The following is a 19,263-nucleotide window of genomic DNA, read 5'->3' on the forward strand; positions in this document are numbered from 1 at the left end:
AAAAAGATGTACATAAAATTGGCTCAACTCAACTCCCCTTCATTCCATGGGCTATATAAATTTCAGTGCCCTCCTATCAATTTCCTGAAAATGTCTTGAGTTCCTTGGTCACCGCTGGCTTCAGCTTCTGTGAACTGTATTCCTTTAGGAATTATCCACTCTTCCCTCCTGCTGTCCATGCCCTCAGATCAACCCAGCCATGGAATTCAGAAGTTATTCTCATTTGGTGATGTTCAGGGTTGTATCCCACCCCACCCCCCGCCCCAAATCATGTGCCTAGCAGACTTTGGAGAAAGTATGAGGAATGGAGACTTACTTCAGGGCAATAGGACCAGCATAAAATCTAATTTGTATAAAGACTCTCCCACAATTCTCCTACCCACCTACGGCTTCGAATTCCTACTGAGGTCCCAAATCTTTCCACTCCTTTCTTACATTTGCTTTGATATTCCCATTCATAGCAAAAGTCAACATCCAACTTTTTAGGCAGGAAAACATTTTCCCAATCTCTCCCCAGCTCTAGTTCTGTCTTGTTTATCTTAGGACATTAAATTAGAATTTTAAAACTATAAGGATCTGCCCCATGAAGTCACAGACAACCATTTTCCTTCTCCTCAGTTTTAGTTCAGAGATTAGGGATGTGGATTTTGTTTGTTTTTAATATTAATCAGGAAAAAAATCCCTAGATGTTGCATTTTGATAGAATAACAGAATGACAAGGAAATTTGAGCCAGTCAACACTATTTATTGATCGCCTAATTTGTTCCAGGCACCAAGGGAAACACAAACAGATATAGTTCTGCTCTTGTGAGAATTACAGAGCTGGTGGGAAAGAGAAACATCAGTCAAATACTCACAGAAGCAAAATGAAGCTATGTGCAATGAGCACCAGGAAGGTCAAGTGCAGGTGCTGTGGGAGTAATATGCTACCTGGTAAAGGAACTGACAAGCTTTCTGTTGAGACTGTGACAGCAGAGTGGTGATCTGAAGACCCAGTGAAAGCCACCATAGGAAGAAGGGAAAGAGCATTCCAGGCTGAGGAAGCAGGCCATGCAAAGCTTTGTGACAACAGCAAGCCCTGACAAAAGACTGACAGAAGGCCCATGTGGCTGGGGCTGCAAACATGGGAAGCACTGTGGAGTAAGTTGGAAAGGTGGGTAAGGCAAGACCATTAACAAATTTCAAGCAGGGAAAGTGAGGTGGCTCAAATCTGCATTTTGAAAAAAAAAAAACAAAATCCCTCTGGCTGCAGGATGAATGGATTGGAATGTTACAAACACTTGAGAGGAACTGTCAACTGCCTAGAGCGCGCAAACGGAGAAAGGAATGATTATTGATGATTATTGACAGCAGCGTCTTACATATGTTTTAATGTAATTTTTACAGTAAATGAATATTACAAATAATTCAAACTATCCAATAGTACTAGTACTGTGAGCCTTATAAAAGACAGCAGTCCAAGCAGGGCATGGTGGCGCACACCTGTAATCCCAGCGGCTCGGGAGACTGATAGGAGAATTGTGAGTTTGAAGCCAGCCTCAGCAATAGCAAGGCCCTAAGCAACTCAGTGAGTCCCTGTCTCTAAATAAAATACAAAATAGGGCTGGGGATATAGTTCAGTGGTCAAGTACCTCTGAGTTCAATCCCCAGTATCCTCCCCTCCCCCGGTCCCAAACAGCAGTCCAACCCTCCTCAAGTCCCTTTCTCCCTCATTTTTATTTATTATTTTGGTACCAGGGATGGAACCCAGGGGTGTTTAACCAATGAATCACATCCCCAGCACTTTTTATATTTTGAGACAAAGTCTTGCTAAGTTGCTTAGAGCCTAAGTTGCTGAGGCTGACCTTGAACTTGGCAATCCTCTTGCCTCAATCTCCTGAGCTGCAAAGAATATAGGCATGTGTCACTGTGCATGGCCTCTCCTTCCTTTAAAAAGCCCTTTTTCTTAGGGATTGGGGATTTTTGCCATGCAAGCCCCTAAATTCAGTCCAGGGGGGGAAAAAAGCCCCCCTCCACTCTTAACCATTCATCTGATAAACTGGTATTCTCTTCCCTTCCTCTTGCTTTTTTAAAATTTTTTATTTTTTGAGGGGGGAGGGGGTAGTGCTGGGAATCAAAACCCAGGGTCTTATGCATCCTAAGCTACATTCCCAGCCCTCCCCTTGATTTTTAGAACATAATACGCTTAAAGTGCTATTTGTTTATCAGACACTATTTACTTCCTATTAGAAAAGAAAAGAGTTTCACTCTATTATCCAACTCTCATCCCCAAATCTACTCTTGGTTATTTATTTATTTATTTATTTAGTTGTTGATGGTTCTTTATTTTGTTCATTTTTATATGCAGTGCTGAGAATCGAACCTAGTGCCTCACATATGTGAGGCAAGCGCTCTACTGTTGAGCCACTACCCCAGCCCCCCAAATCTATTCTTACCTTATCAATAAAGCCATGATCAGCTCTTCCTTTTTAGTATGTCCACGTTAATAAAAACATTCACTCGTTCATTACCTGAAAAATCCATCAATCAGTAAAGATAGACCTAGTATATTTCACTAAAAATTCATATCTTTGTGAGGACAAAAGTACCATCACTGTACATTTTTCATCAATATACCTGAATAAAAGGATTTTTATCCTTTCAGTAGAGTAAAAACTAGCAAAACCTTAAGTTGGCTTAAGAATATTTAAGGAAATCACAATTGAATTACATGTGCCTAGTTAAAAGACATAACAAAGTTATTTGTGCTCTGAGGGCAAAAGTAATCTTTATAGGACTGATGTCTTGGGAAGGAAGTATCAGAGAGGTTATGAGTCAACGATAATCCATGTAATCTATCAATGGAGCAAGGAAAACAGGCCTCAGCTATATGTCTCTAGGAACGCGAATGAATATGAAAATAAGCAAGTGATTTCTACTTAGGGCCTAAAAACCTAAGCCAGATGTTTTGAACCTCATAGAAATCAATTCCAAGGAAGGAAATACTCAGAAATACAAAGGTTTGTGGACAAGAACATTCACAAGTAGTATTATTTATAATCATGGAAAACAATATTTATGTACCAAAATAGAAAAATTGTTAAATGATACTAGATCTGTAGAATCCAATTATATGAAATCACCAAATTCATGCTTTCAGAGAATACTTAATGCTATGGGAAAATGCTCATGAAAAAAAAAACTAAGGAAGGTCAGCCAAATTTAAAAATATGCATGTATATATAATATATATACATGCAAATACATGTATAAGTATATATAAAATATCTATACACACCCCAACTTAAGTTCATAGGAAAAAGACAACTTTTTTCTCCTGGCTGGTCCACCATCCTTTTACTTCAGAATCACCTGGGGGGCTTATTAAAAATGAAAATTCCCTGTTGACTTAGGAAGCAGAACCTAAGGATCTCTGTCTACCTATAGACCCAACTCACACCTCAGTTTGAGACCCCTGGGCCCAAAACACTAGCTCTCTCTGAGCAGTGGAATTATGAATAATTGCCTTCTTTTCTTGAATCTTAATAAACAATTCTTTACTGAGCAAACATCGCTTTTATGATTCAAAGTTTATTCAAAGCACATTAATGAGGCATGAGTTTTAGCAACAGTTGATTTAGGTTCCATTTGGACAAGTCTAAACAACTTCTGAGAACTAGAAAGTGCATTTTTTTAACCTAAAATAAGTAGGTATCTATGAATTCCTGGCAACTGAAAGTCAATGTAGGACAAAGAAAGCACTATACCAAGTGTAGATATGGAAATCATTACCTCCATAAATTGAGCTGGTAAAACATAAAACTATAATCATTTTAGAAGTAATAAGGAATAGTATTTCTCAATATCCCAAGATGTTCCTTGGCAAAAAGAGAGTTCAGTGATCAAATAAGCTTGGAGGAACATGGCACATTATTACCACTCTTCCCTCCTAGTAATATATCACCAGGAGTAAATTATAGGTTCTGAGAAGTCGAACATACACTTCATTCTTAATTCTAGCTCCAAAAATTCTTAGAATTCTCCTAGCATTAAAAACAAACTCAAGGCCAAAAGAGGGTCTAGAAAGAATTCTCACCATGGACTGATACTGCCCCAGCATCTCAATTCCTTTCCTTGGTGTTGGAGGGCTCAGCCCACATACATTTATAAAGCCTGAGTCTAAGAGCATGGCTCAAGCTAGCTACCAAATAAAGCCCAGAAGCAGCAAAACTAAGCACCAGGCTACTAGATATTTACTTTCGTTTATTATCCACCCTTACACTATGAGGTCAGGGCTAGAAATGTGTCTCCTTTTGTCTACTCATTTTATGTACACCCAACACAATAAAGCTTAGCACTTGTTTGGTACTCAGTGAAGCGGGCACACCTATCAGGTGGTTTAAGTTCCTGAAAAGTACAGTAATGAGATGAGCTTGGCACATAAGTACGTTTTATATTGTGCACTCACGACATCAAGGCTTTATTCATTCAGAAAACATTTCTGAGTGCTCACTGTAGATAGGCATTTCTAAAAATATAGAGGTGACCAGGACATAGTCTCTACCTGTAAGGGTTTCGTGCAGTGGAGATACTAGTCCTAGGCTTTCCCCATGTACAGGTTTGGGCTCATAATAGATATCTAATTAATGCTTGTTTAGAAACAAAGATATACTATGCTGATCAAATTTGGGCACTTTGGATTCTAGTCAGAATCCAACCATTCTAGAGATGCCTGAAAACTGAAGCAGAGTTATTTTTTTTGGTACTTGGGATTGAACTTGGCCCTTGTGCATGTGAGGCAAGCACTCTCCCAAATGAGCTATATCCCCAGTCCCAAGCAGAGCCGTCTTGATCATCACTGCTATGCCGTCTCCATAACTATCCAGGAGTCAAAATTTTTGACCAGAGAAACCCCAGAACCCAAAGAATTTTGAGAGAACACACTCTGACAATGTTTCTAAATTTGTGTAGTGTAAAGCTCTTTAGGTTCTTGTGATGTTAATACACAGCATTGAGAAAGGAGTTCATAAAAAGTTGACAGCCCTCTACTGCAGGCCTCCTCAATGCCTTTACCCAATGGGCTCCTTATCTGCACTGTCTCATGTAATCGTCACAACAATCCTGTCAAGCAAGTCTCTCCATCCTCATTTTGGAGACAAACAAGCTCCAGAAGTTAAGAGAGAATAAGTAATCTGCTCTAGACCACACAGAGGTGCTACACAAAGTACAAAATGGGACTCTAAAATTAGGTCTTTCTTGAACCCAACCTGGTTTGTGATCATTACAAAGAATACTGTTTTTAATAGGTTGATGGGCACAAGCCCAGTCCCAGAGGGGACATAGAGCATAAAACATTCCCCAACCTGATTTAATTAGGGAGCCCTTTTGAATGAATCAGCATTCTATATTAATTTTCCACAGAACATAAGATCATAAGGAAAGGCTATTCTACAAGGAACATTTATTAAGTTTGTGCTCAAAGAATTATTCTCTCCTTATTCTGAATGTTAAGAATTTTCATTATAATGTGCCTTGGTGTGGATCTCTTGTGATTTTATACATTTGGTGTCTTGTAAGCCTCTTAAATTTGATTTTCCAATTCATTCTTCATGTTTGGAAAATTTTATATTATTCCATTGAATAGATTGTTCATTCCTTTGGTTTGGAACTCTATGCCTTCCTCTATCCTGATAACTCTTAAATATGGTATTTTTATGGTATCCTATATTTCTATTATTAATGGGGACATGTAAATTAAATCTCAGTAATAAATACCACTTTTTACCTCCAGATTCATAAGCTTCACTTGATGACTCATTTCTTTCAGAAAATATTAGATAGAGCATTCCAATTCTGACATATTCAATCTTCAGGATCTGTTGCTGGGTCAACTTACCTAGTAATTCAACTCAATATGTCACTAATTTTGGTAAAGCATATTCACATTGGAAGTATAAATTTTAACTTTGCTGTATAACTCAACAGGCCTGCAATATGCATTTGGGGATGAGGTTATTCTTTATTCTACAGGACTAACCCAAACTTTACAGGGCATCTAGCATTCCTGACCCCTGCAGATTAAAACCAGTAATATTATCACTACCACCCCTCTGTCACTGTGAGAAGAAAACATTCCCACAATTTCCAAATTCCTAGGACAGTACTCAGATGAGAATTGTGGGCTAAGAGCAAACCAAAAATTTCAGCAAAACACTAACATATCACTTAGCCCAGACCTGAATTCAATAATCCAGTAAAACCACTGCATGCTATTGTTCCTATTACATATACAAAGTCTTGTGACTCGCTCTTTCTCTTCTGTTAATAACATGAACAGATTCAACAAAAACTGACAAAATACCATTTCTAGCCAAGAGGCCGATTCCAGTGTACTTTGCCAATTACTACAATAAAGCTGGGTAGAAGCTAAGCCTAGGACTGCATGGCTTACATCTGTGGCAGTAGTCAGAAAATGAGAAGAATACCTGCAAAATCTATCTTTTTGTCAAATATGCACTTTAAGAAGGATACTGGGTGGTTTATTTTCTTCTTCTAAAAATGATTTATTATCAAAAAGCTTGCTCCCTCTCACTAATGAGTTAGATCAATAATGCAGCTCCATCCTTTTTAGGATTATCAGGGCCAAAATAATTTCAGACCAAAAACAAAAACAAAAGAAAAAAAAATCTGGACTGTAGGTTCAGTAACATTTACAGACATGTCAATAAGAACACTTGTTTCATTTCTTGATTGGAATGCCAATCACCATAAAATCTTCTGCTAGAGTCACTTCTTGGAGATCTAACACTGATTCTGCTTGCTTTTTCAGTTCCGCAATGCCATCTGTTTCTCCTTCTCTGGCCAAGGCAACTGGTTTGTACCTCTGACTGAAATGAGTAAGAACCAGCCTCTTTGCTTGGCACATTTTTGCAAACGTTGCTGCCATCTGAGGTGTGCTATGGCCATGCTCCTTTGCTTTGTCCATCTGGGTGTCATCCAGGGTTGCCTCGTGGATCAACAGGTCTGCTTCAAAGCACAGTTTCACTCCTCCATCTCCTACAACTCCAGAACAATCACCCAATATGCATATTTTTCTTCCAACAATAGGCTTTTTTAAGACATCCTGGGGAGAAATTGTAACCCCATTTTCCAGAACAACAGAGATTCCATTTTTCAGCTTCCCATAGGCAGGACCTGGTGGAACACCTAATGATGAAGGCAGACAATGTTACATCATAGATATGGAATTTATGACTGTTTAAAAGAGTCTATTTTAATAGTATAGCAAACAGAAGATGGAAAAGGCATCAAATTCTTTTCATAATTATTATAAATGTTTTACTACTGTGGAAACTCGAATATTTATACATTTTAAAAGTTCAGTGTTGACTCCTAATACAATGTCTTTATATTTAAAACATTTCTCATGCACATGTACACAGATGACTTTTAAACTCCTAAGTCCCTCTAAGGTTTTGTTATAGTCAAGATAAAAGTTTTGATTCTCTGCTGTGCATAGAAATTACAGCTTTTAAGGGTATTAAATAAATTAAATATATTATATATTAAATATAATAAGGTCATCTTTGGGTAAAATTAGAAAAGTCATCTAAATAATGACATAATCAATGCTAGTCAAGACAGGTACCTACAAACTAACATAATAAAAATGTGTTAGAACTGTTGGATCACAAGATCAATGAACATTTGGCAACTGTACACAATCAGTCTTCTTCATAAGTTGATGAAGTCCTATGTTTACCAACTTGGAATTAAATCTCACATCAGTCTAGAATAACATCTGATCATCATTCTGGACAACTGCTTACAAACAAGTATAATGATAGTGATAACCAATTCCAACACTGATCATGTTTAAAATTTCCAAATATAACAGTATTTCCATAGGCTTTTAGATAATAAAAATACCTTTGACCTAAGTTACTTTTCCTCATTATCTAGCATCTTGTTTAGAGTGGAGAGGAGACTGCATATGTAAAGAGACAAACATAAAAAATATCATCATGCTTTTTATAGGCACAATCACACCATGTTAAGGAAGGCAGAGATGGAGGCAGAATGGACTGGGCCTCTGCTCCCTAAGAGGTACTAAGGATCCCCTCTTGCATGATGGCTAGAGTAGAGGAAGTGTGAAGCCTTCCATGGCCCTAAGACCATCTTGGTGTACTTCCTCCCCACTGTGATGAACCCTGGTATGTAAAACTGGTTGAGGTGTAATGTGCTAAACACCAAATTAATCAAGGTTGAATGAATAGACAAAGTAGATTGAGCAGGAAACCATGGAAGTAGTTGGTTGCAGTTTAAGTTGTAAGGTTAAGAATCAAGGAAAAAAATTATCAGATCAAAGATGTCACTGAAAACATACTTCAAAAGGAAGCCATGAGGGTTAGGGAATAGCTTAGCGCTACAGTGTACAGCATTTACCTACCATATGGGAGGCCCTCAGTGCTAAAAAAAAGAAAAGAAAAAAGAAAAACTGAAGACCTAAAACCATCACCATTATCACCACCTAAACCATCTTACCAACCAAGACAGTACAAGACAGATTAAGAGTGTGGATCCAGCCAGGTATGGTAGCAGATCCCTATAATCCCAGTAACTCAGGAGGCTAAGGCAGGGGGACCGCAAGTTAAAGGCCAGCCTTGGTAACTTAGAAAGACTCCATCTCAAAATAAAAAATAAAAGGGACTGGAAATGTAGCTCAGTGGTAAAGCAACTCTGGGTTCATTCCTCAGTACCAAAATAAAACAAAATAAAAAACAAAGGAGTATGGATCCAGGAAGTTAAAGAGAGAAGGATTCAAATATACTACATATTTGACTTTTATTCTGAATAAATTCTTATGGCCCCAAGGATTTTCCTTAATAAATAAACTTTGGGCAAAGGAAGTGAGTTCAGAAAATGTAAGTTTCAGGCCTGAGACACAGGAAAGGAAGTTACTATGATACTTCTAATGGCTTCAGTAAAAAACAGTTCAATTGATAAAAAAAGAAAAAACACGGGCTGGGGTTGTGGCTCAGTAATAGAATGCTTGCCTAGCACATGTGAGGCACTGGGTTCAATCCCCAGCACCACATAAGAAAACTAAATAAACAAAATAAAGGATTGTGTCCATCTACAGCTAAAGAAAGAAGGAAAGAAAAAACAAAGCAAAACAAACCACTTACCAAGATCTTTCAGCTTCTGTGCATTGAGTTTACCTGGGCGTTTCTTTTCTACAACTGAAAACCCAAAGGAAGGAATTCTGTGAAAGAGGCGAAATGCTTTTACAACAAACTGTTCATCATCAACCAGAAGGTATGAGTTTTCTTCTGAATCTAATAGGATAGTTCTTCCTTGTCCCTCTTTGGGAGAGGGGGGGCTCTCTGTTGCTTTATCAACATGTGAAGATTCTTTTAGTACTTCTGTAGGACACTGATCTTCTGTGGGCACCAGCTCATGGACCACGTAAGGGAACACCAACTCTGTGTGAGAGAGTTCCATGGTTCGCCAGATAAAGTCTCGAAGTCCTACAGGGCCATAGATTTCAATTGGCTGTTTGGTGACCACAGAGCCACTCTGCAGGCTGATTGTGCAGAGGAGGCCGGGAAGGCCAAAGAAATGGTCTCCATGAAGATGTGTGATGAAAATCTTGGTAATTCTCCCTTTTGATTAAGACAAAGAAATATATTTGGAAATTTTTAGAAGTAAAACCTCAGACAAAACTACTCGAAACAAACCAAACGACTTACATAAAAGCAGGAAGTTGAATTTACAAGTTCTATTTACCATCATAAACTTATTCCTTTACATTATGCAACATGATTCCAGAAGTAAGACAGTCTTTATTTCACTGGATGGTTTTAAATAAGATGAACTTTTTTTTCCACAAAACATTTTCTAATTACTTAAGTTTTACAGTATTTTCCTATATATGTTCTCTCATTTAAAAACAAGAAAGAAAGAAAGAAATGAAATATAAATGTGTACCAAAATAATTCACTTAACTAGATGGGACTAAGTGTCGAAAGCATTTGGCAGTCACATTGCCCCCTACTGCCCCCTCTGGAAACAGGGAATGTGTATTCCAACAAAACAAAATGTTCCACCGACTACTCTGAATGATTGGACCAGTGCCCGAACCCAAAACTGCCTTTTAAGGACTCTACTCTGGACAGGGATTAGCCAACCAAGTCAGGGCCTGCCTATGCGGGTGAGCTTGTAGGAAAAGGAGAAAAAGGATGCGGGTGGGGGGTACAGGAGGGGGAGAAAAGGAGGAAGAGAGTAACCGAGTGAGAAACAGGGGAAGAAGGTGGGCAACTATAGATGCCACAATGTAGACTGGAGAGAGGTCCTCTGGACCTATATCTTGGACCTATCTCTTGCTTTTAGTCTGAACTAATACAATAGCTTTTTCAGTGCACTATTGGCTAGGTTATAACTTTATTTAGCCAATAGTAAACTGAATTTACTGCTGGTATGTGGCAGGATGCCACATCACCATTTTCTGAGGTGCACCACAGGCATTTGAAAGTAACAATCACAACTAGCACATTTCCAGTATAACAGGCTTTTGGGCCTACTTCAAGACCCACCTATTTTAAACATTTGATACCATAAAAGTACAGGATCTCTTTATTGATACCATAAAAGAACAGGAACTGTTTATTGCAATGTGATTTGTGCTACATCAGCAAATAGTCTCCAGTTTCTCCATTCTAGAGTCCTCCTAGAACGACTCCACCCAACCCAGGCTGCAGAGGCAGGGAACAATGGATTGGGCAGAAGTTGATTTTTGGACCCTGAGAACCCCCTGGAGGCACTCTCTAACTAGAAATCTCAAAATGCTCCTTTCTCTTTTTAGTCCTTGTTGTCACTGTTTATGACTTTGAGAATCCTTTCATTTCAACTACCTGTCTAGGCTGCCAAGCCACCTCCAAGTGGGACCTGAAGATTACACAAACATAAGGATGGCAGCAGCTAAGCCCAGATCACACGCTGGTCTCAAAACTGTTAACATCAGACTTTCTGGGTCCTCTCCTGATCCACTCTAAAACAAAGACAGAGTGGAACACCAAAACAGCCTGTGAACCCAAAGCAAGCAAGACAAATTAAGTAAGTGGAAAATTGCTTCCTACGGTTATCACAATTTCAGGGAAGATAAACATTTCATTTTTCAAGAAACTTGATTTTAGAGGAAGAAGTAACAGTAACAACAATTATCAGAGGTATGAGGAAGCTATCAAATGAAGAACACATGCATTCCCTTTCATTTGAGAACAAGGAAGTGATGGAGAAATACTGCCAAAAACAGTAGTGGAATACAAAGCATCCCCAGAAAATAATGATAATAAACACCCTCTGAAATAATTATTCTTACAGCAATTAAAGTCATTAATTTTCACAGGAAAAGTTCTGCAACAGATTGTTTGTATATATTGCTCAACTAAAAAAAAAAAACAGGTTATGCAAAGTACAGTGTGATTCCATTTATGCAAAACGACACATACATACATACAAATATACCATATCATTACAATATCTGTATGTATAGAAAATTTACCTATGGGAAGAGGACTTGGGTTTCTCTTCTTTACACTGTTTTGTTTAAACTTCTACAATAAGCATATTTATACATTTATTATTGTTTTATTATTATCATTTTATTTATTTATTTTTTGGTGCTGGGGATTGAACCCAGGGCCTCACACATGCTAAACACGTATTCCACCACTGAGCTATATCCACAACTCCTTTTAAATTTTTATGATCATGTTAAAAGCATGTTTTTGTAATCCTTTTTTCCCCCAGTACTGAGGAATGAAATTAGGAGTGTTCTACTGCTTAGCTACATTCCCAGCTCTTTTTATTTTTTCTTTGGAGACCCAGTCTTGCTAAGTTTCTAAGACTGGCTTCAAACTTGTGATACTCTTGCCTCAGCTTCTCGAGTTGCTGAAATTACAGGTATGTACCTGTGTGCCCAGTTGTAATACTTTTGAATAATCATTTTATGATCATTTTATTTTATTCTGTTGGGTTTTTTTGGTGGTGCTAGGGCTTCTTGCATGCTAAGCATGTGCTCTACCACATTTAGTACTTGAAAAATACTTCCATTATTCTACTTATTATAATTACAAGGTTGATGATTATCTACATCTCCATTTCTGCCACTCCACTTCTGTCACTAAGAGATCCTGGGACACTAGAAGTATCTTTCCTTTTGTCATCAAGTTACCACACCCTGTGATGAGTTGTGGGAATTACTGCGCTATTTATCAAGACCTAAAAAATAAGATGTAGGTTGCTCAATGTCTTATCCATTCAGAAACTGAACAGATATTTATTGGGCATCTACTAGGTACATAAGTGATCAGTGAACTTAGTTTATTATATAGGAAGATAAGAACACAGAAAAAAACTATTTCAATAACTTAATTTCAGATACTGATGATGCTAAGAAGTTAATAAAAAGAGGAAGAAATAATAGAATGGGGGTAAGAGAGGGAATACTTAACCCAGAAGGTCCAGAAAGCCTCTGAGAGCATCTTCCTCCTCTGAACACCTACTGCCCTTTGTATTTTCTCATAGCAACTATCCCCTCATGGAACTGAATATATCCACTGTTCCTTGCCAGGGCAGTGTCCACCTAATATGTCTCAGGTAGCTCTCCCATCTTGCACCCCCCAAGTCTATAAAATTCTTGCTCTTGACATTTATAGACTAAATGAAAAGCAAATAAACAAGTACATGGAGTGCTAATGGCAGGGTGCCTGGGGGCCTCCCAAGTCTGGCCAGAGCTCTAGCAGGAAGTAGGATCACAACTGGTAGGGCTGTTTCTGAACAACAGGCCCAATGAGAACTAAGATAATGACATAATAACTAAGATAATGACATAATCTTGATGAAATACTGACTGCACACTAACCTGCCTTCAGTTGGCTTTTCATAAGCTGTGTCTGTGTCCCCTCTCCACAGTCAAAGAGCCAGCATTCGCCTTCACACCGAAAGACCACAGCAGAGGCACCCCGAGTAGGGGACGGATATGCTGCACCAGTCCCAAGAAACGTCACATCCATAGACATCTTCCACCCTGCAACAGAAAGTTCACCTGATTATTTCAAATTACTGTTCCATGTGATTTACTATTATTTATTTATTTTGGGCGCTGGGGATTGAACCCAGGGCCTTGCACTCGGTAAAGTTGCTCTCTAAGCTACATGCTCAAATCCTATTTGTTTTTTGATTATGAGCCCTCCCTACCCTGAGTGGTGCTGGGGATTGAACTCAGAGCCCCATACATGTTTGGTAAGCACTCTACCACTAAGCTACATCCCAAGCCCTGGTTATAACTCCTAATTGAACTAAAACAAGTCAACAAATCTTATATTGACTGTTTACATATACAAAATTAAACCTAGCAAAATTAAACTGTAACTAAGAGGCTGGAAGTGTAGCCTACTAGTAGAGTGCTTGCCTAGCATGTATGAGGCCCTGGGTTCAATCCCTAGCACTGAAAACAATCAAACACCACAGCTGAATTTCAACTACATAGCATTTCCAAAGAAAAACTATGGCACAGTAAAAAGATCAGTGCTTGCCAAAGCAATGGAATAAGGAGGGAAGGATCAATAAATACAGCACATGGGATTTTTTTAGGACAACAAAGCTATTCTGAATGCTGCAGTAAGAACAGACATGTCATTATACATTGGTCACTTGTACACAGAATGTACCACACAGAATAAAGCCAACTTTAGTTAATCATAGTGTGACAATATTGATTTATCAAAGGTAACAAATATGTCATAGTAATGCAAGATATTAATACAAGAGAAACTGAGGGGTGTGTAGCGAGAGGGCCTATAGGAATTCTGTAATTTCCATTCATTTTTTTAAAGTTCTAATAAACACTAAACAATAATAATCTAGTTTAGGTTCTGGGTAAGAGGTGGTATTTAATATACTCACAAGCAGTGCTTCTGGTGCCCATGGTGATCAGCCCTTCCTCTGAACTATTATGTTCTATATTACTCTACAGTAATGTTGATATTTCATTGTCATGCTGAGCAAATGTCTCACTTCCCTAAGTGATTGGTTATGGGGTTCTGATCTTTTAAGTGATCACTAATAACCTGTGAATATTTAGATTTCTACCAACTCCTGGCACTATTGCTTTCACTATTTATGGGCATAAATGCCATCTCTGATATATTTCTATTATGGAAGATGTGTGTCAAATAGAATAAATACTTATACATAACCAAATATAGATTATCCACATTAATCCACATTGTTGGGTGGAGAGAAAAACAAATAATTTTAAGAAAAATTACTACAGTAAGAAAATATGACCAAAAGTATTGATAGCTTTTCTTGCTCCTAGGAATAACCAGATAAAAACAGAAACAGGGGAGGGGGAAAATCCCAGTCATAAGGACATAAAAAAAAACAACAAACCTTATAAATCACCAGAAATAGTTAGCAGGATCAGGACCTAAATGATTCAAATAAATGGAGAAACATACTATGTGCCTTGATAGGAAGACCTGATATTACATAAATGTTCATTTTTTTTCAAAATTAATGTGGATGTATTTAGTGTAATTTCTATCAGATTTCCAAGAGATTGTCTTAGAACAAAAACAATCCAAAGATCACTTGGAAAAGAATAAATGTCTGAGGATGGGAAACAAAATTGCAAAAAATAGTGAGGAGTGACTTGCCTTTTCAGATAATGACATTTATTATGTTAAACAGATATAATAAGAATAATACTGAAAAAAAAAAGAATAATACTGGCATAAAAACACAGGTAAAAGGAAATGGAAATCCAGAAATTAATATGTACAGGAATCAATATGTAACAAAGGCATAAAAGGGTGGTTTACTTATTGAATGGCACCAACAAAATTGGCTGTTCTTACGGAAAAAAGCAAAGTCTCTGTTTTACATTGTATGTAAAATTCCATTCCACATGGGTTAGCAATTCAAACCTTTAAAAATCCAATATATATTTTTTTTAATTAGGAAAGGGCTGAGGGTATAGCTCAATGGTAGAGCACTTGCCTAGCATGTGTATAAGGCCCTCGGTTTGATCCCCAGCACTTGGGGGAGAAAAAAAACAGAACAAAACAAGAGAATATATATATATATATGTAACTTTGGGGATGGGAAAGCCCTTTGTTATCACAAGAAGCCAAAAAATTTAAGGAAAGTTATTTTCATTGTATTTTTTAAAATATTTTTTTAGATGTAGATGGACACAATATCTTTATTTTATCTATTTATTTTTATGTAGTGCTGAGGATCTAACCCAGGGCCTTACGTGTGCTAGGCAAGTGCTCTACCACTGAGCCACAACCCCAGCTCTTTCATTGCTTTTTATATCATTTTATAACTTTATATATACGAAAAGACTCAAAAAGTCAAAGGAAAAATAATGGCTGGAAAATTGGTTTACATATCTTATGACAAGGGATTAATGTCCCTTTAAAGAGTTTATACAAATAGATTTTTTTTAAAAAAATAGACACAAAAGAAAAAAACGGTAAAGGACATATTCCAAAAGAAATTCAAATGGCCAATAAGCATGAAAAATGCTCAGTCTCTAGGTAGGTAGTAGGAATGCAAATTAAAGAAATAAAGAGACACCATTTTCCACATAGAAGCTGGCAGATATCAAGGAAGCAATGCTGGTCTTGATATCCATTATCCAGGATGAAATGAGATGGACAAATGGGTGCTCTCAGAAGCTACTGACAGTGGAGGTGTAAATTGCAATTAAGACTTGGGAGAACGATGGGAGAATACATATTATCAATAATAATGTTGCTGTTGATAACAAACCCGGTTATCTCATTTCTACCCTACAAAAATAAAGGATCTACATACAAAAAAAATGTTTATTTACTGTGGTGCTTTTAAGTGGCTAAAATAGGAAGGCAATCTAAATATATGCCATTATGGAAATGGTTTTATTAATATTACTAGTAATATATGATTAACTATTTATTCCATAGCTAATAAAACCTCAGGTCTATAACTATCATCCTAGAAGGGTAAGAATGATAAAAGTTAAAGTTATGGTATAATCTCATTTTTGTAATATATTCTCCAAACCCTTATATTTATGTAAGACAGAAAGTCTGGTGTGGAAGGTTACACATATACTGGTTATCTCCAGGATGATTAGAATGCTGGGGCAGAGAAAAGAGATATTAATTTTCAAATCTTTGGATTGTTTTCAGTTACAACTGACAGTATTTTATTTTTATTTTGTATTTAATTGTGATTCTATTTTTAAAATGTGTAATACAGCCAAACATACTTTTCTAAGTAGAGAGCATCTCGTTTTCCTTTCATTTTAGGAAACAGTCAGCTCTCTACTCCATTTACCCTTTGCACACAAGGCAGCACATTTTATCCTGGACCAAAGCCTTGAGGTTATTGCTAGTGGCCGTCCGTATGTTCCACGTCTTCACCTCCAAGATTAAGCCTCAATCTAACAGTTAAGCAGCTTCCCTACTGAACTGCAGATTGTAAAAGGTGAGAATAAACACAAAGTTAAAACTTTTTACAGTTAATAAAATGCAGAAGGAATAACAGAATATAGTCACTTTGCAATCCCTAATAAACAATGCACCTAGATCAATGGTATGTAAAACTTAGAGCATATCAGAATCACCTGGAGAGCTTTTAAAACATTTAATGATTAGGCTCCATCTTAGAACAATTTAACAGTAAATTCTGTGAGACATGTGTTTTGATATTTTTAAAAAGGGGCAGGGATATTCTTCCCCTGTAATTCTAATAGAGTCAGATTTATTAACAACTTAGAAATAAGGACAAAGGAGAACTATAATTAATTGATCATGCTGACCTAAACTCATTAGTTAATCTTTAATTTAAAAAAACATTTTATTAAGAAAAATTATCCCAGCAATTTGGAAGGCTGAGGCAGGAGAATCACAAGCTCAAGGCCAACCTCAACAACTTAGCAATACCCTCAGCAACTTAGCAAGACCCCGTCTTAAAATAAAAAAATATAATAAAATGGATGTAGCTTAGTCATAAAGTGCCCCTGGATTCAATCCCAAAACTAAAAATGAGAAAAGAAAAATGCAAACACATATGGAAATATATCAGCATAATGAATGCACTGCCACATTTCCATCACTGAGCCTCAGCGATTATCAACTCATGGACAATCTTGATTCATCTATTCCTCCACCCTACCCCCACTGCTCCAAGAACACTTGATAATTGGTATGAGGTACTTTCATTTGGCTGTCTTTCTGACATCAACATCGGATCCATCATTTCATTAGGAGTTGCCAAAAGGTGTTATTATTCTCTTATTCATTCTACAGTTATTAGCTGGTATCCTTCTATAAATCCCTGGTCAATTAACTAGTTATCCTGCAGTGTAATTTGTACACAAACGGTCTACAAAGAACAAGATATTATCTAACCCCTGATGATGCAATACGAAATATTGTCAGCAGCCTTCATGAGGTTTTCTTGCCAAAAAATAGCATCAAAACCTGAAAAAGCCTGTAGGTCTAAATACCAGTTTATTAAAGGAAACCACAGGATGGGAAAAGCAACATGCAGGCTTTTTTTTATAGGACAAATGACTTGGTCTTTTTCAACAAGTGAAAAACAAGGAAAAAAATAAAAAAGATTAAATGAGATCTTAGAGACATCAACCAAATGTAAAGTGTGTAGCTTGTCTGGATCCTAATTTGGACAGACTGGTAAGGGGAGAGACAGCGAAGAAACAATTGGGGAAATGTCAACACTGGATAGATGATAACATGAAATGCTAATATGACTGATAATGGCTTTATGTTTAAAAACAGAGTTACTGTGTTTCATTATTTAACCGATGGGATGATACATTTCAGATTTGCTTTAAATAATACAGTGGAAGTAAGAGATGAAACAAGATTGATCATGAGTTAGGAGTTGAATATATTATTCTACTTTCATGTATGTTTGGAAGTTTCCATAACAAAAAGTTTAAAAACAAACCAAATAATCAAAACCCTCCCACTAGGTCAGAAAGCAATTAGAAATTCATGTAATCAATGATGCATGTTCTGCGACATGCGCCATTCCAGGTACCAGGTATTAAAAGCGGCCAAACCAGATTAGGTCCCCGTCTTCTTGGACAAAAAAACAAAAACAAAAACAAAAAAACAGATGTTGGCCTTGTGATCCACCTTCGACGACGTGTACATTCTGGTGGTGACCACAGTTGTCACTCTGGGCCCGCGTTTCCCGGTCCCGGCTGCAGATCAAAATCTCTGGAGACGATGGGGCTCACACTGGGAAGGCTTCCCAAATGATTCTACTGGCTGCCCAGTGGAGAACCAGCGCTCCCTAGTTTCCAGACAGTCATTGTCACCCCTGCAATCACCGAGTAGTGTAGGTAGGGCAGATACTGCCGTCCTCCATCTTAAAGCTGGAGAACGGTAGCTCTGAGGGAGAGTGAGTGGCCAAGCAGAGGCCAGGCCTCGGCCACCAGCGAGCCCAGGCTCCCCTACCAGACAGCGTCAGTTTCGCAAAAGGCGGGCCGGGCGGAGGTAGCAGCGCCAGGCAGCCGAGGATCCGGCGGGGATAGTGACGAAGCGCGTCCTCGCTACCGGGGCCCGGCTCCTCCGCATCAGGCTGGGCTAGGCCGAGCCGAGCCGAGCCCGCGAGTCCCGAGGAAGCGCGCCCGCCCTGCTCCATTGCACCCTACCACACTCACCCTCTCCCCGAGGCCCGCGCAAGAGCCGAGGGAGGTGCAGGCCCGTTCCGAGGCCCAGCAGTCCGCGGGGCAGCGACGCGTGCGGGCGGAAGTGCGCCGCCGACAGGGTCCCACGCGGCCGCTCTAGGGCGCGCGGGAGGTCCGCACTCGATGGCGCCCACCCGGGGCCAAGCTCCTAGAGCTTCCTAGCTTCTGGCGGGGTCGCCAGGCAAATGCCAGCAGGTGCCCGCCTTCTGTCAAGGTCGCTATAAAATGGTGGCCGTGACGCATGAAGGCCAAAACGACTGCATCAAAAATGAAAATGTTTATTCTGGTTTTTGCTTTCTTTTGTTTCCCGTGTCATGTTTTTCAGACAAGAATGTGCTTCCTGATGCTTTGCCCAAGCATGTGTTTGTGTAATTTTGTCTTTGGTTGGGACAAATCTTTCAACACTAAATCTGAAAGTTTAAGCTTGTAATACCTCAAGAAAACTCAGGGACCTTTGAACCAGAGTTCATTATCGGAATGATCATGTACCTTTATTCCAACGT

The 19,263-nt window shown here is 38.4% G+C and overlaps 1 protein-coding gene across 4 annotated transcripts; it reads right to left on the bottom strand.

The window, feature by feature from the left end:
• Window positions 1–724: 724 nt before the first annotated feature.
• On the bottom strand, window positions 725–18,968 carry Elac1 (elaC ribonuclease Z 1). Of its 4 annotated transcripts, none has more exons than XM_005323063.5 (4): window positions 18,734–18,968; window positions 12,905–13,069; window positions 9,168–9,644; window positions 725–7,185 (listed from the first exon to the last, which is right to left on the bottom strand). In XM_005323063.5, exons 2-4 carry the CDS (start codon window positions 13,059–13,061, stop codon window positions 6,719–6,721), a joined length of 1,101 nt encoding a protein of 366 aa, XP_005323120.1. In that variant the 5' UTR covers window positions 13,062–13,069; window positions 18,734–18,968; the 3' UTR covers window positions 725–6,718. The 4 variants fall into 4 exon arrangements, with proteins under 4 accessions (XP_005323120.1, XP_021580684.1, XP_021580683.1 ...); XM_021725009.3 differs by lacking the exon at window positions 18,734–18,968 and adding an exon at window positions 18,204–18,727; XM_021725008.3 differs by lacking the exon at window positions 18,734–18,968 and adding an exon at window positions 18,106–18,727.
• Window positions 18,969–19,263: the final 295 nt, after the last annotated feature.

This window comes from Ictidomys tridecemlineatus, chromosome 13 (genome assembly GCF_052094955.1).
Source record: "Ictidomys tridecemlineatus isolate mIctTri1 chromosome 13, mIctTri1.hap1, whole genome shotgun sequence".
Taxonomy (NCBI): domain Eukaryota; kingdom Metazoa; phylum Chordata; class Mammalia; order Rodentia; family Sciuridae; genus Ictidomys; species Ictidomys tridecemlineatus.